The sequence below is a fragment of the Taeniopygia guttata genome, chromosome 1 (genome assembly GCF_048771995.1).
Source record: "Taeniopygia guttata chromosome 1, bTaeGut7.mat, whole genome shotgun sequence".
NCBI classification, from domain to species: domain Eukaryota; kingdom Metazoa; phylum Chordata; class Aves; order Passeriformes; family Estrildidae; genus Taeniopygia; species Taeniopygia guttata.
Window position 1 is genome coordinate 58,687,167 of NC_133024.1, and position 16,503 is coordinate 58,703,669.

A 16,503-nucleotide genomic window follows, 5' to 3' on the forward strand; every position below is an offset into this window, starting at 1 on the left:
AAAGTCCTAGCTCACATCTTGAGCCACAGTGAAATATGCTGTCACTCAGCCTGTGATCGAGCAAACAGAGCAAAGAGGAGACACCACAGCTCTCCTGAGCCTATAAGCCGGGAGGTTTGTACATTTAAACGAAACTCATAGAATCATTTGCTCTTTATGTTAAGTTCTGAAAAGACATGCTTTTATTGTAATTTAATTCATAATAGATATCATGTGGAGGAGGGGGATGGAGGGAGAGAGAGGGATGGGGAACAATAAGCACAACTTTCCTCTGAATTCCTTCTTTTTTTCCAAAGAAACTGGGTTTGATGTGACTGTTGATTCTACAGCTCTGGCTCTGATTGGCAACAGTTCTAAAATCCTGATGAAATGGAACACTAATATGTATTGATTAGTGTCTGACTCAGAAGTGTGCGTGGACTACAATTCTAGGGGTTTGGTTACCTCCATCATATTTTTGCTATGTGGCAACAACAGCTGAACTGAGTGTGATTGAGCTCCCAGCTGTTCAGTTTCCAATCTGACATGGTAAGCAGGCTATGGTCTGTTTGTACCTTATTATGCAGGGCTGCCTGAACGGCACCGGTTCAGGAACTGCTGCTCAAGCCACTACACCAGTCTTATGGAGAGGGAAGAGGGCCTGATAAAGTAGTACAAAGGATATCTGGGGACAGCAAAATCATCAGGTCTCCTGGTTTAATTCACTGAAGCTCATCTTTCAAAAGCCTCAAGAAGTCTGCAATTTATACTGACAGCAGGGTGGTGCATTTTCAATGAATGCTACATATTTTCCCTACTCTGAAAAAATAACCAGCCTGTGAAACACTTCACTGTGAGGATAGCTGAGAGGAATGAGCTGAGATGGCCACTGCCAGACAAGCACCAGAATTAAGTATTTATGCATTGCAGTGTGACCGGAAGAGTTGCTTCCTGATTCTGCCAATTCTTCATTATAGAAATTCACCCATCATGAGCAGTCCTGTTGGGTTCAGCTGAGTTACTCATCCGAATGGTAAGGAGAACATGCTTAGTTTTGTAAAACTGTGTGCTGATGCAAGTGCCCTGAGTGCTCAAATGATGCAGTTCAGTGCTTACACTTTGCCTTTCCTTTTCTAGGTTGATAAAGTGCTCTCACCCCTAGGTGACTGTGGTTCACCGGCAAAGGGCTCTTCCGTGACATGCCACATCCCTATCAGCCACACCTGGGTTTGATGGGAGACTGGGCTCAGCCTACTGCCCATTTTGGTCTTGCAGGCTTTCACCCTGCCCTGGCTTTACTTCATCAGTTTATATAATGCAGAGAGGATGCTTGAGCCTCTCCATCTCTTTTATTGCACATCTTGCTCTGAAAAACATGCCAGAGTTTAGGCAAGAAGGTGCTTACATCCATGCCAAGACTAGGACCTCTGCAGTGGAGATAATGGTGGAAAACTTAAGGGTAGAAACTGTACAGCTGCATTCCCACAAGTTGAAGGGGTGAAGTCCCTTTTTGTACAATATTCTTTTTTTTCTGAATTATTATTTAAATTATGTTCTTCTCTCACATGTTAAATAGAGAAATGCTGGAGTAGGAAGCTCAGAAAAATGTACCATATTGGAAAAACAGGACTTGCCTTGCCCCCTACTCTGATTCCAGGGTAAGTCAGGGGCAAGTGTGATGTTAGCAGTGCAGAGCGTGCTGAGGCAACACACACAGCTAGTGCCAGCAACAGCCAGGGGCCTGCCTGGAAGGAGAAGGGATGAGGAATCAGAAGTATCTGATAAATCCAATGCTGTGCTGATTCAAACCAACGGACATGAATGTCTCAGACAACCAGAGCTGATGGCCATGTGCCAGATGTGATTCAGAAGCATTTTGGCTACAGCAATGCAATATGGTGCATCAGCAAGCCGGACTTCTCCCAGCAGGACGTCCCAGCCTGGATGTGGCTGGGAGCATGGAGCAGCCATGCTCGGATGGAGCTGCACGTCCCCATGCAAACACGCCCTGAGTGAGACAGGGCAGGATCCCTGTGCCAACTTGGGTTGAAAAGGCAGCTTTCAGCAAACTTATCACAAAACCAAGCCATAAAGTCAAGGCAGGAGTCCTGTGCTATTTATTTTTGAAAGAAATGCACTATTTACTTGGCTTGGCTGGATAATTTTCAATACCCATTGTGGATAAAACACACAGATAAGCTTGGTGCTTGTAAAGGAAAGCTGTGAGTCTTGGCAAGTGGGGGTCATTACTGCTGCTCTTCTGGAAACTGTTGGAACTCATTCAGGGTTCTTGGAGGAGCACACTGGCTGCCTAGCACTCTTCAGGAATTCTGGCTACTTACAGTCTTGGCCTCAGGCGCATTTCAGAGCTAATTCTCAAGAGAAATGCAGATCTAGCCTGCCTTTCTTCCAGCTACTGTTTTGCCTGTCTGCCTAGCATGAGTGCACATTTGATTCACAATTAGCAACAGTGTGCAGAGATTCAGAAGTCTGCCCTGGTGGTCCCTCCTGGGCCTCATATTGCAAGATCTTCCTACATGCTTCTGCAGCATATAATTGCTACAAAGATATAAAATAACTTTGTGCAATTTCTGCTTTTCTTCTTCTTTTTTTTTTTTAAAGCACCTTATAATGCTATACCTTAAAGGTCATGATAAAATGGAAGTGAGATGCAATTAACTCAAGAGACCTGATGGAATCTGTGTTTATAAAGATTCTGTCATTACCAAATCCATCCTTTCTCATGGCATTTTCTGTATTACAGTCTTGCCTCAGCTTTCATTTAGGTTATTTCTGTGACCCTAAGTGCTCAGAGCATAAAAGCTTCGAGAATATACATCACTAGTTTGTGGAATGTATTTGTCGTCAGATATATGTTAAATGTTCAACAGTGTCCCAGCTTTCATAATGAACACAAAAGAAACCAGAAATAAACATAATTTACTTTTCCTAATGTGTACATGAAATGTGTACATCTGTCTGCAGACATATTCAGACATACATGATGAAAAATCTTGAACATTAGAATCATCATTTTGAATCCATCACCTAAGCAATTCAGATCCCCCAGACCTTAAACTGCTAATACTTAATCAAGCTATCAATTATTTTAGCTAAAAGTTTATATAGAAAGGGTTGAAATAAGGTCTCAAAGCAGAGACTGTGCCTGTGCAGCACAGGTGAGGATTTTCAATTTCAGTGTGTCTAAGCCACATGGTCTATACAGAAAACACATATTTGTGCACACTATGCTTGCACACAATGCACTGTTTCTTCTCTAGATTCACAGATTTAGGGCCAGACTCGCTTTTTGCTGTGTAGCTATCCATCTTAACATCCTTAAAAAACAATACTGTCAAATATACTTCTCTTTGTCATAGTACACCTTAGTATCAATGAAGGTAGGATAATCAGATTTACATAGATTTGATTTTCACTGCTTAAATGAGTGCATTGAAAACTACTTTTTAAATGCCATTATGGAAGTTTTTTATATACTCATACTTGTGTGAAGGAGTATGCCGAAATATATATTTTTTTTTTTCAATATTATTCTTAAAAGAAAGACCTGTTTTGGCTCAGCTATACTTATCTCCCCAACATTTTTTTAAATTCAGAGCAAAACCACTTATCACTGATATCTATGTAGAATACATAAGAGGAAATACTGCTCAAAACATAAAATCCAATATTGGATAGTATAAAGTAAAGGTCAGTTTTCACTTTGTTTTCTCAAACTCTGTTAGCCTAATCAGAGCAGACAGATGGGACACATAAGGTTAGGTCTTGCCCACAACATATTCTGTGGTCAGACTCCTACAGATTTTGGAGATGAAGCCATGAGACTTTCAGAGCTAATGGTTTCACCTTTCTTCCCCTTAGTGTGCCTAAGCCAGCACTTTTCTCCTGCCAAAATCACTCACCTGTTCCTGCAGGACTTTAAGCATTGCTTGTGTATGAGTTTGCTCTTCCTTTGCTTGCTCCAGTTCAGATTTTTTGTTATTTAATTCTTCCTGTATGCTCAGCAATTGCTGCACAAACAAAAGAAGTTTCTGGTTAGCCTCATCTGGATCCAAAGCAGTTTAAAATCCCCAGTTTGACAAATCCTCATTTCAAACAATGTTTTGCAGTCTGCTTCTACACTTATTATTGTTGCATAATCTGCTGTGTCTAAATGGACCAGAGGTAAATTATTTTCATCTGCATCTCCTTCTGTGGCAGTGCACCACAAGTAATGCATCTGTTAATGTGCATTAAGCGATTTGTTACATTAAAGCAGAAACTCCTGGTACAGTATGTCACCCACAGAGTGACTGTCACATTCGTCTGAACCAAAATCTTATTGGTAGAAGTATATGTGGTGGTTTTAATAAGACTGGGGTAAACACTATGGTACATAAATAATTTAAAAGCACAGCCCTTTAATATAATTAGTCATTGGCCCACAGCCATTTTCATTCTATGCAAAGCAATATTCTGGAAAGCTTTCAGACTGACTTGCCAAGAAGACAAAAGCTTTCCCTTTTTTTAAATATTTTTTTGTCTTGTGCTGCGATATTTTATTAGATCAGCAAGACTGATGCCCTACAATCAATATATCAGCCAGGAAGACTGCTGATCTACTGTCAAAACAAAAAGCTATGACCAAAATCTATTTTTATGAAGAGAATTCTGGGATGAAGGAGCATATTTGAAAGCCCACGTCCCCCGGTCTTGGCTAGCTTTAGATTCTGCATAGATTTATTGTGACTGTCAAGAGCAGGTCAGTAGATTTAATTAATTCTGAAATACTTATATGTTTTTGCATTGATTTGAAGAATGTTAGACAGTGATGAAGAGCAAGAGCAAACAAACAGGTCAAGAAAAGAGTTCTTGCATTTTCTCTTAGTGAATGAGAAAGCAAACTATGATTTTCTGGGGCAACATATTACTTGTTAGCACACTCCATTTAAAGGACTAATTGAACTACTAATTGCTTTACTAACATGCGTTACTGATTTAACCATGTACCTACATCTAAAGCTTACTTTATGGCTGTGCTTAGGGCTGGTGGCTGACTCAAACTGATGATGCAGGTGTTCAGCCTCTTGGTAAGTTACAGACAGCAAACCTAGAAAAAGTCTTGGCCTCGTTCCACTGCCTTGGAAGTCCCAGACATCAAAGGACATGGTGTCAGCATTGTTTTCAGAGTGACTTGGAAACAGATGACATTTCAGGGACTGGTGGAGTTATTGGTAGTGTGTTTCTGTCGTAAGTGAACATCAGTATGATGGATTAATTCAGCCACTGAAGTAAAAATACACATGGGTATATGTCTGATTATATCTTACACACTCTACAGTCCAGTGGAGTTGGTCAGCTTTTTGACGGATCATGCCGCCTGGACTGTTCCCTGGGAGCCTTCAAGAGACATTCTGGTATGTTTTCACTACCACAGCACAAGATCATTTTGAATGTCTAGATTTTTCCATTAAATAAATACGTGTCTTCCACTGAGGCTCATACCCAACCAACTTTTGTGTGGGGAACTCTGCATTGGCATTTCTCAAACAGGGATGTGTTCACCTTGCCTGTTGGATACTACTTCCCACATTTTCAGAAGATACGCTGGATTTGTGTACATTGCCATAGGTCACACACTGATACCTATGCAGGTTCCCATGCAGAAGGGTCCATCTAGTCACCCCATGTAAACTCATGCTATAACATACCTTTAAGGTTCACCTAGGAGAGGTCTAGCTGATGCCTGCAATTTAGAGAGAATGGACTCCAGTCCTCAGAAGAGAAGCAGAGAACACAAGACACCAGAAAGATGCCATAAGCCCTCTCAATAGTCACTAGCTGAAGCACCTGAGTTGTGTTAAGCAGACTGTCACCTACCTAATAGCAGCTGGTGAGATGTCCTGTCCTTTGCAGCTGCAACCTGTTTGACCTCACACACCTGAACATATAATGAGAAAGGAGTCTTTGCCCCCATTTCAGAGTCTTCTCTGAGCAGTTATGTCTCACCAGTGTGGCCAGACTCCACCTTCATCCTGGTTGAGAGAATTTTACTCCAGCTCTGGGAAAAACCCTACAGGCTGTCCTTTTGAACAACATAAAATCACATTTGGAAGATCCCAAGTGAGTTTTCATTTAATCTTGCCCCTGAATAATCTTTCATTAGTGAATGACTGTTACAAAGAGGAAAGCAAGACTGACTCTTGAGTTGAACTTGTTTACACAATTGAACTTAAACCTCCTTCTCTATCACACCCACCCCCTCCCCATGGCTCTTCCATGGCCACATTTCAGTTATTGCAGATCAGCTCACAAACTTCCACTGTTTTGTTTTCACATCTCCAGCTGTGATCTCCCACTGTGATTTAGTCTAATTATATATCTCTTTTGACCCTGACTTTTCTTGTTTTGTGTTTAAGGCAATTTTTCCAAAACTGTCTGAGTATGGGAGGAATTGGTGTGGAAGACACCGAGAGCATGTGAGAGAGGGAGATGTGATGCTCTGCATCTTTGTACTTGGCTCTGGACCAGCGAGGAACAGGATTCCCAGGAAAATATCCAACATTCTCAGTTCCCCTGGGGTAATAGAGTGTGCATTCTTATTGGAGTATGAGCTACAAAATGCTAGATATGATATAAAACCTTCTAGCAGTCTTAGTGATTTAACTGTCAACTATTGAAGGTTTACTGTGTGTGCATAGGCTCCAAAGACAATAAATGTGTCCTATTTTTGCAGGGGTGGAAAGCAGAGTAACTGTAACTAAGATATCCTATTCCCAGTCATACATAGGGCTTTTCATTCACAGGACTGGGACCTTCCCATTCAACCTCCAGAGATGTCAAAATTATTTAAAATTTGGAGTCATCCCTTGGGGGTTAAACTTTCTTTTTCTCTCCCTCATATTTATCTCTAAAAGCTGCAGAACCTGCTAATTTTGCATGGGTCAGGTTTGCATATTTCTTTTTCCTGAGCAGTTGATGCTGAAACCAAGAAGTTGCAACACGGAGATATACCTGCCAAACAGCATATTTTTCTCCTTTACTCTTATTTTGGAAAATAAAGAAATATATGTGACTGAAAAAATATCAGCCTAAGACAGATGAACAGCCTGAAAATTTTCAGCACAAACATGTGATGTTTGGCAAAGTTAGAAGCAAATGGGAAAAGGATCTTACATTGGCAGAAATGAGACAAGTTTCATAACAGGGACTGCTGTCACACCTGCTTATAAACAGACAGGTTTTCTGTAAAGATTATAATGAATGATGCCAAGATGCAGGTATTAATTATTCAGAATGACTTTGTTTTTCATACATAAATCTACTTATTAAAAATTGATCCTATAGATATTTCTTTTGCCCTTCAAATTTCTTGCAACTATATACCATAATCAATCAAAATAAAAAAATAACCTTGGTTTCAATAGTTATGCTGTCTGATACTGTTCCACGTACTTTGCCATCTCACACAGCCTTTCTGCCAGAGCTTCTCTTTGTAGGAAATTGACCTACTACTCTGATGGACATCACAGCTATACAAGTGTCTGTTCTTTCCATATTGTCTCACATCTCTGGCCATTCCCTTTAAGCCCTGATGTTCCCAGATTTGTGACACAGCATTCAGACAGAAGTTCCCCAGTTTTATCAGGCAAAGAACTGATTTCATGGCTATACAGCCAGGAAATATCTGGCTCATACTTCTAATTTATTCCATGTCCCCAGTGTGCAATTCTTTGGGTCTGTGAGGGTGCCCTGCATGTTATGAAAGTGTCTTTTCCCTGAACCAAAATGCAAGTGTCAGGAAGTGGAAAAAGCACATCACATTGCTCATCACAGCTCTGATGATCCTGAAGAGAGGCACCTGCAGAGCTCCAGCAGTCTGGAAGCTCAGCTGGTCTACATGCAACCAAAAGCGTTTGTCTCCACGGCTGCCAGCTTGACCCTAGGAGATGGAGCTGTGTATTAGGACCAGATCAGACTGGCAGATATCACTAATATCCTCTTACTGGTATTTCCAGAGAGGAGCTAGAGAGGGAAAGACAGAAAGAATTAACCTCCTGGTTGCCTGTCCAGAGATCAATCAATGCATTTTAGGCCTCCCCAAAAAATGTGAGACATTGCTTCCAGTGGCAATTCTGGAACTGGTCTACATAGAAATGGTAGATATCACTATTCCTTCTTTCACGAGGACCAAATCCTCCCTGTACATAATAAGCGGGTTGCGAATTTCATTATGTGGGGCAAAAGAGGGTGTATTTTTTTATTTTGATTTTTTTTCCCCACATTCCCACTCTAATGCTAAATCCCTGCTAGAGACATTTCAGTACCACCCATATTGCATAGATCTCAAAAGTGCAGACAGAAAATTACCATCTTAAACCAGTCTTCACAGCTTCTGAAACATTAAATATAGATGGCATTATTGAAGCCAGCTGAATTACTCAGGCTGTGTACAATGCAGTGCCAGTGTGGCCAAGAATGCTAACAACTGAGCAGCACACACTGCCTCGGAATATATGAGAAGTCCTAAAGGGAAAGTAATAGCTTGCTGCTGTGTAGCACTGTGCAGCCATGAAATACTCCTTCTCTTTCCTTTCCTCCTCCTTGCCCACAGTTCTTCATTGCTCCCCAAAAGGCAGTGTGGATTTGAATATAAAATATGGACATACCTAAAAGTGTGGTCGCATCCCAGGCCTAGTTGGACAAACAAGGATCCCATAAGGAAAGCATGATTTCCAGCATGAAACCCATAACTTTGCATGCAAAGAAAAGGGAGGCAGATCAGAAGCGACCACAGGGCCTGAGGCTGTACTTAGGATGCTGTAAGGCTGAGAGAATAATGAAAAATGAAAACCAACATTTGCCACAAGTTTAGCAGTTATACTGCTGAATGGTCCTGCCCCTGCTATTTTATTTATGATTTTCTCTACAGCTGCTTGAAATGAAGTATGAAGAAGTTACAGAGATCTTAAAGAAAGGGCAGTAAGGAGCAGCAGACAAAAGAACACCTCTGGGGTGGGAGTGCTGACGTTGATCACAGATTGTGCAGGCAGTTTCAGCAAACCCAGCCTGTTCAGCCACGCGAAGGAGGCACAGACTCTCCCATTTATGGAGTAGCTGCAGAATGTCCAGTAATGACCTCTATTAAAGGTCTCCAAAATCAGTGTATCAGTCAAACAGGGATGCTCTTGTACAGCTTAACTGAGACAACTCAGTTGAATGGTCATCTTCAACACCCAGTGAATTCAGGCAAACTGTATTCTCCTGCCCATATGATGTGTAGGAGAAACATACTCGTATTACTCTCCACTTACTATCTGTAGGATACAGATATATTTTCCTATACAGGAAAAATAGATTCATTAGGTGCCTAAAAAGAAGGTGGAACTTATGTGTCTCAGATAGGCAGGCTGTATCATCTAAAACATCTAAAACAGTAACCATGGAAAGCAGAACTCACTTGCGCAAAAGTGCAATACTTTCCCTGAAACTACACAAGAATCAGAGATCTGAAAAGTATGAAACCACAGACATTCAAATGACTGCAGAGTTCACCCAAAAATTAAAGCATTCACATATGATAGCAATTTCTGATATTTTATTATATTTTTTCTTTTTCCCAAGTAAAACCTTGTTCCATCTTTTCTAACTTCATCTTATAGACAGAAAAAGAAGTGAAGAGTTTGTGAAATGTAAAATGGCAAAAATTCCAAGGAAATGAGTGTTTTGAGATTCCTAGAAGCTGTTCACAAATATAGAGGGGAAGGATGGTAAATGTTTCCTTTCATAACCTTCCTTAGGTAGGAGGAAAAGAAAAAATGAATTAAAATGAAATCAACCATTTGCAAAATAAAAATACAAATCCCTATCCCAGTACTCTCATGGATTGTCTGGAAGAGTGTCTTTCTCTTTTTGCAAGACAGACAAGATTTCATATCACAAATGGCCAGCACATGGCAGGCTTGAATAATGAGAAAGTGACTTCCCAGCTGAGCAAATATGCATTAGTAACAAGACGCTGATGAGGCCTGACAAATCACCAAGGAAACAGGAGAATGTGAAAGACAAGTCAAAGAAGCTTTAGAAATGAGCCCTCAAGGAAGTTAGCCATGTTGCAGCAAGGCATTATTAAAATAAAGAGTATGGCTGTGGGTTCGGGTTTTTAAGGGATTAAAAAGAAACAGTGCAATGTTTCTCATCCCTGCCAGCTCCCAGGGACCGGCTGTGTCCCTGGCTGTATGCATGGCATTATTTGGATGGACCATGGGGTTTCCAGTGATGAAAGAGGGCTGGTAAAGAGGTACATGTGGATGAACAGCCCAGCTCCAGCTTGACGGGCATTCACCTGCACAGTGAGTTTTCCTGGCTCTCTAGCCAGAGGCAAAGACCATGCTGGACATGTTTGCTCTTCAGGTCAACCACTTCAGAGGGGGTGAGGAGCTGGACACACACCTGGTGGGGGAATGCGTGTGGTGGCACTAAAGAACAAATCCGTCCATCTTCTTCCTTAGGGATGTGTTTGCCATGCTCCCCTTCCCCTGCTATTAGACAGACTCCAGAGGTCCTACAGCTCTACAGTGCTCAGAGTAGTTCCAGGCAGGTGTGTATTCTAAGAAATAAACCAAAATAGAAAACACACACATGGACACAGACACTCTGAAACTACCTAGAGGGAGGGTAACAGAGCAGGTGGAGTCAGGCTTTTCTTGAGTAGGGGTTAAGGACAAATAGCAAGAAACATTTTTATTACACAGAAGGAAAATATTTCACAGTGGAGGTGCCCAACCTCTTGAGCAAGGGCTTAGAGAAGCTGAGCTGTACTGAGACCATAGCTGGACAAGGTCCTGAACAAAACTGAGATGACTCCAGAGATGCCCCTGTTTTGAGAAGAGGTGTACCTGACCTTCAGATGTACCTTCTGACTTCAGTTTTTATAGGATTCTAGAGAACAGCTGATACATAGCAGAGAATTAGCTCTCAGTTTCTTTTTTTTTTTTTTTTTTTTTTTTTTTTTTTTTTCTGTGAAACTTAGCAATTCAGCCACACCAGCTACAAGAGGCATTGTTAAGGGCTGGGCAGCAGAGGAAAGGAGGACATGGGTGATGTAATGAACAGTTTAAGAGACAGTCTACAGCTTTCCTCTGCCAAGTAATTTTCAAGTATATCTCTTACTCATCAAGATGGACAAGTTGTCTTCAGCCTGGACTTTTGCAGCAAATGAAGAAAAGAAAAGATTCCTTAGGAATCTTACAGAATTAATAATTTGTCTCAGAATTTAAACATACTAATAAGACACTTAGCTCTATAGCATCAGGGATCCCTCTCTGGGATCTGTGTTTAACAGCAAATTATGCGAGGTCCTTTAATTTGGTGGGAGCCTGTGAAGGGGAGAAGCCTGACAAAAGCCCACTGAAACTCACCAATAAAGCTCCCTCCTTTCTTTGCTAGATGAGGTGAGAGGGATGTCACATAGCCCTTGACTTTACTGACAGCAGGTCAGTAGATCCTGATCCCGATCAGAAAAAGTGGGCTGATCCCAAATGAGCACCATGTTCCCCCACCCTCATATCTGTCCTACAAAGCAACAAGTTGGCACCTGGCATGATGCACAAAGGAAGACATGATCATCTAGTCATAACAACATTATCTTCTCCAGCCTTTCACCTGTACTGTCCATTGTGGATAACTCCTCACCAGTTAATGGCACTTGAGCAGTGTCACCCCATCTCTTCTTTCATGGGACTGAAAATGAGCATGATAGAGCATGCCTTTTCTCAACAAACCAAAACAGATCTTTTACAATTTGATTTCCTGTTCAATAAAAAATATTTTATTTATTTTGATGGGGAATAAAAATTTAATTAGAAGAACAATATTATGGAAGAGAATCAATTTACCCAGTGTAATTTCCACTGAAACACAATTCCTAGTAATGGAAACAGAGTTCTTAGCACTGATAGCATCAAACACAATTGGAAATTCTAATCAGCAAGCCAATGCTAGTATTTAGGATCTTTTAAAAAATTCATGTAAGATCACTGGACTGTAAAACTTGTAAGATTTGTCCTTTACCATCACTAGACTACACAACTATGCTAATGAAGACATTAGTTGATTTATTTCATATTGTAAATAAAATGTGTGCACCCAATTATTTCTCTGTGAAGGGTTTATTCTTGCTGCCAATCACAATCTAGCTTTACCAGCACTAGCAGGAAAAAAGATGCTACTCTCCTCCATCTTACCACTAGAACAGCTGTTGGGAATATGGTGCCTAAAGTATCTGTGGGCCCTTATTTACACTCCCCTAATATTATTGAAGTGGTAGCTGCAGAAGTGGGAAATCAAACACTATTTTCAATAAAGAAAGGTTGTTAAACAGAGAAGAGAAGCCATTTGGCTTGTCTGAGATCTGGTAAATAAATAGCACTTAATTGCCAGCTGCTCTTTTTTTTTTTTTTTTTTTTTTAATATAATCAAAAGACTGTTTTCTGGAAGTTTAAGCATGAATTGGACTGTACGGAGCCCCAAAAAGCACAAGTGAACTAAGACAACACTTATGGGAACATTTCTTTCTCTCCTGGGAGATCATCTATTTCCTAACCAGTTTTCAAGTATCAGCCACTGGGTGAGAGAAGGAACAGGCATGGAAGTGAACATCTGGATGTTGGGTCCAGTCCCTTTCACTTAACTTTAAGGTCATCAGTACTGCGATAACTATTCCAGTGCCACTTTTACAGAAAAAAAAATAAAAATCTAACCGGAATTCATACTGTAGGAGTAGCAATTAAAACCATTTCCAACATAATTACACCAGTCTGTTTATTTACCAGGTAAAGTGCAAATAAAAGGGTTTTTAAAAAATAACTTATATTTATTCTTCTTTAATGCTGCTTTGGAGATGAATCAGTTTATAGTTGTGCATAAGTACATTGGTTGGGTTCTATGCTGAATAGATGTTTGCTGAGCAAGAGGTAGATGGAACAAAAAAAGGCTACAAATCTCCTCTGCACTTAGGCGATATTAATAAATATAGCCATTACATGCTGAATCTATTCAACAATTATCTTAATTTCAGTACTAAACTGTTACTAGAACCTGCATATTTAAAGGTATATCATTGTTATAATGCCCATGCCACTTACACAGCAGATTCAGCAATTTTCAGCCACCAGCATCTGTGTCTGTGGCTTCTGACATTTCAGAACATTTGTATGTGACAGAAAGGAATGGCTGTGACAGTTAACAACATGTGTGAAGGATCTGAGACCTGCAGACCTCAATGCCAGCTGAGGCTTATTGAACTTAATAGGTGTTAGATTGGTTAAAAGATTGATGAGGGAAAAAAGCCTCATGATGCCCTGCACTACTGTCTGTTGCAACCTCCTGCACAGAAATGTTCTTTTTGTCCCTGCTCCCACTGAAAGAGTGTGGACCATGGGAATATTCAGTTCTACTACTTGTATGAGAAAAAGCTGTGAAAAAAAAGGGAAGGAAAGGCCTGAGAAGTGCCATCTTTGTTTGTATAAAAAACTGCTAGCTCCATCTGAAAATGGATTGGCTCTGCTCTAATGGCTGGGGATGGTAGAAATCCAGTTAATTTCAAAGGCAGCATAGTGAGGTCAACACTAGTTAACGTTGGATTTTCTACTCAGAAGAGTTACTATATTTTACAGGTACATGGTCTTGCTGAAAAAGCTGATAGATGCCTCTTGTGACACCTCAGTTAGATTGAAGGGTTGTAATCTGTCTCCCAGTGATGGTACTGTGGAAAATGTATGCTCCCCATCATCTGCATCACCAAAGGTGTACTCTGACCACCCTCTTTTGAGGGAGCAATGAGTGTAAAGAGGGAGCTGCAATGCACTCCAACACACAACCCCACCTCAAAACCACAAACCTCCCAACCACAAAAGTAAGACAGACAAAACAGTCCCACCCTGCATGAACACTGAAATCTTGAAATGAGGTGTAGGGCTGGATATTAGGAAAAATTTCTCCAGCAAAGGGTTGTCAGGCTTTGAACAGGCTGTCCAGGGAAGTAGTGGAGTCACCATCCCTGGAGGTATGCTAAAGATGTGTAGATGATGTGCTTAGGGACATAGGACGTGGGCTTAGTGGTGGACTGGGCAACAATGGGTTAATTGTTGGATTTGATGATCTTACAGGTCCTTTATCACCCAAATGATTCTGTGATTTTATGATTGCTAGTCATCTGGCATTTATCAGAGCTCTTTAAAAAGGTGTATCAGTCTCAGATGCACATGCTATTTATTTTACATGTTAAATGGTTAGTAAACTGCAAAAGAAAGTCCTCAGTAGGTATGAAATGTCAGGAGCAATGTGGCCTTTGCAGAAAGAGCTTGAGCTGCATATTGAACAGCAAGGACAGGAAGGTATTGAACAGGTGATGATTAACTGTGTACTCTCTGCCTGCGGCACCAAATGGGAAAGGGTCTCTGAGGTATACAAAGCAAAATGCACAGCCAGAGGTTCTGGCAGCTCCTGATGTCTGAGTGTTCAGGCTCATAATCTGCATTGCAATTCACATTAAATTGGTATTATCCGGGGAGAAAAAGAAGAGAAGACAAAAGTGGACTCTTATCACACTGCATCAGAGTGACACCCGTGTGGGTCATCAGCAGGGCCAGATTATGTTCAGTCTCCTGCTGAGACATGCTGAGCTGAGTTGGTGGCATTCACAGCAGTGTGTCAGCCTTTATGCCAGCCCTGCACCCACCACACATGACTGGTCCCTTTGTTCTGGCTTTCCAGCATGAGCACTAATTTTAAGAGAGGCACAGCGGTGCATCCCCTGCTGCTGCAATAACCCCGTGGCTGAGCTTTAATGCATCCCTGCCAGCAAAGGGGAGCCTGTGCTGTCACTGTGTGTTAGAAGTATGATTCCAAGCCCAACCAGTGATTCAGACCAATTAGGGGATGGGGGCAATGAGTTGCCTCTTAAATATTTGTCTCAGACACACCCCAGCATGTGCAGTAGTAGAACTGTAGGCACTTGTATACATTTCCTGGACATAACATAGATAGGAGCACAGTTTAAATAGGAATTTGTGGATAACACCCTTGCCTGCAGGAGATACATTCAGCCCATCATGCCTGGAGAGTTATGAGAGGAAAGAACATTGTCATACATTTACATGATGCAGTAAAGCACCGTGCAAAATTACCAGCCTATTGGCAAATGTATCAGTTTAGAAATAAGCACAGCTACACAAGCGTGGCCCCGTACCTTGGCCAGTTAAGCCTAACAAAAAAGGTAGAGCTAACTCGTTAAATTAGAGTCATGCTAAAGGACATGTGCTCTGTAGACTCAGGACTAACTGGAGGCTTAAAACATTGCACTGATTGCTGTGCTGTGCAAGTGATTAATGAACAATACTGGATGGCCAGTAAAAATCTAAATTTTACGTGAACACATGATAATGAGTGTCATCTCCTATGTGGAAAAATGACATTTTTTCAAAAGCTTGCGTACACTATCAGTTTCAGAGAGATTGTATAAAGGATCTGAAAATGACATCATTAATTCAATAGAGACTCACTGTCAAATTCTCAGCCTTTGTTTCAAAGCATAAAGGTGGCAAGTGCATTTCTTCAAGAATTATATTTGATGGACAAGATACAATAAAAGTGTATTTTCCATGCTTTGTTCTTGGAATGGCTGAAAGATTTTGCTGAGGATTTTTTCAAAAGAATTCTGCTTGCTATTCCACTTGTAATACGCTAAAATTAAATGGTTAAAATTTGGAGAAATTATATACCAACTGAAAATTGAGGCTTATAATTCCAACCATTAAGCAACACTACTAGGTGATATTTTCTGCACTACCTATAGTCATGTATCTGATGAAACATTTCAGACAGAGAGGCAAGATTTAAAAAATTCTTACAGCTGTGCTGTGAAGTGTTGCAAAAATAGTTACAACTAAAACATCCTTTCTTGTGATCACAGACTTTTTTCAGAGCATACCAAACACTGCTGGAAAAAGAACCATTCAAAGAGTGATCTTGGTATGTGTGTTCTCATATAGAAATAAATTGAAGGCAATACCACCTATGCAGCAGTGACAAGTTAATTCAATTTCCATCTCAAAATCAGGTAAAGAGTATCTCACTTGTTACCATGGATACAAGACATTATTTGCATTTGTTTGAGATCTCACATTGGGTATGAAATTAAACTGTGACACAGTTTTATGGAGGAAGTTGACTAAAACCCCATAAGTTCAACGTCATTAGTCCAAAGGATTTTCTTTTTTTCGATAAAGCAAATAAGGAGGTTGCTACTACTGCTCATAAGGTACACTTCATAAGCAAACATCTGTGTGATTTTCCTGATGCTACTTTAGATTAGTGAGAATGATGGAAGAGAAAAAAACATTCATTTCATCAGTCCTGCAATCACTGGGAAGAATCCTGAAAAACATCCAGATGGTAGAAGTACATTATAAATATATCGGTGTTGTGTTATTTGCTACTGTTTGGCACCAAATATGTTTACAA

At 40.6% G+C, this 16,503-nt stretch overlaps 1 protein-coding gene across 19 annotated transcripts in view; it reads right to left on the bottom strand.

Moving 5' to 3' along the window:
• The window catches only part of ENOX1 (ecto-NOX disulfide-thiol exchanger 1), a 358,280-nt gene that overhangs the window by 24,144 nt on the left and 317,633 nt on the right, over positions 1-16,503 (bottom strand). For all 19 annotated transcript variants that reach the window (XM_072928853.1, XM_072928835.1, XM_072928826.1 and 16 more), the window contains one exon: positions 3,903-4,010. In XM_072928853.1, coding sequence (XP_072784954.1) covers positions 3,903-4,010 — 108 coding nt within the window. The remainder of the gene's footprint in view (positions 1-3,902; positions 4,011-16,503) is intronic.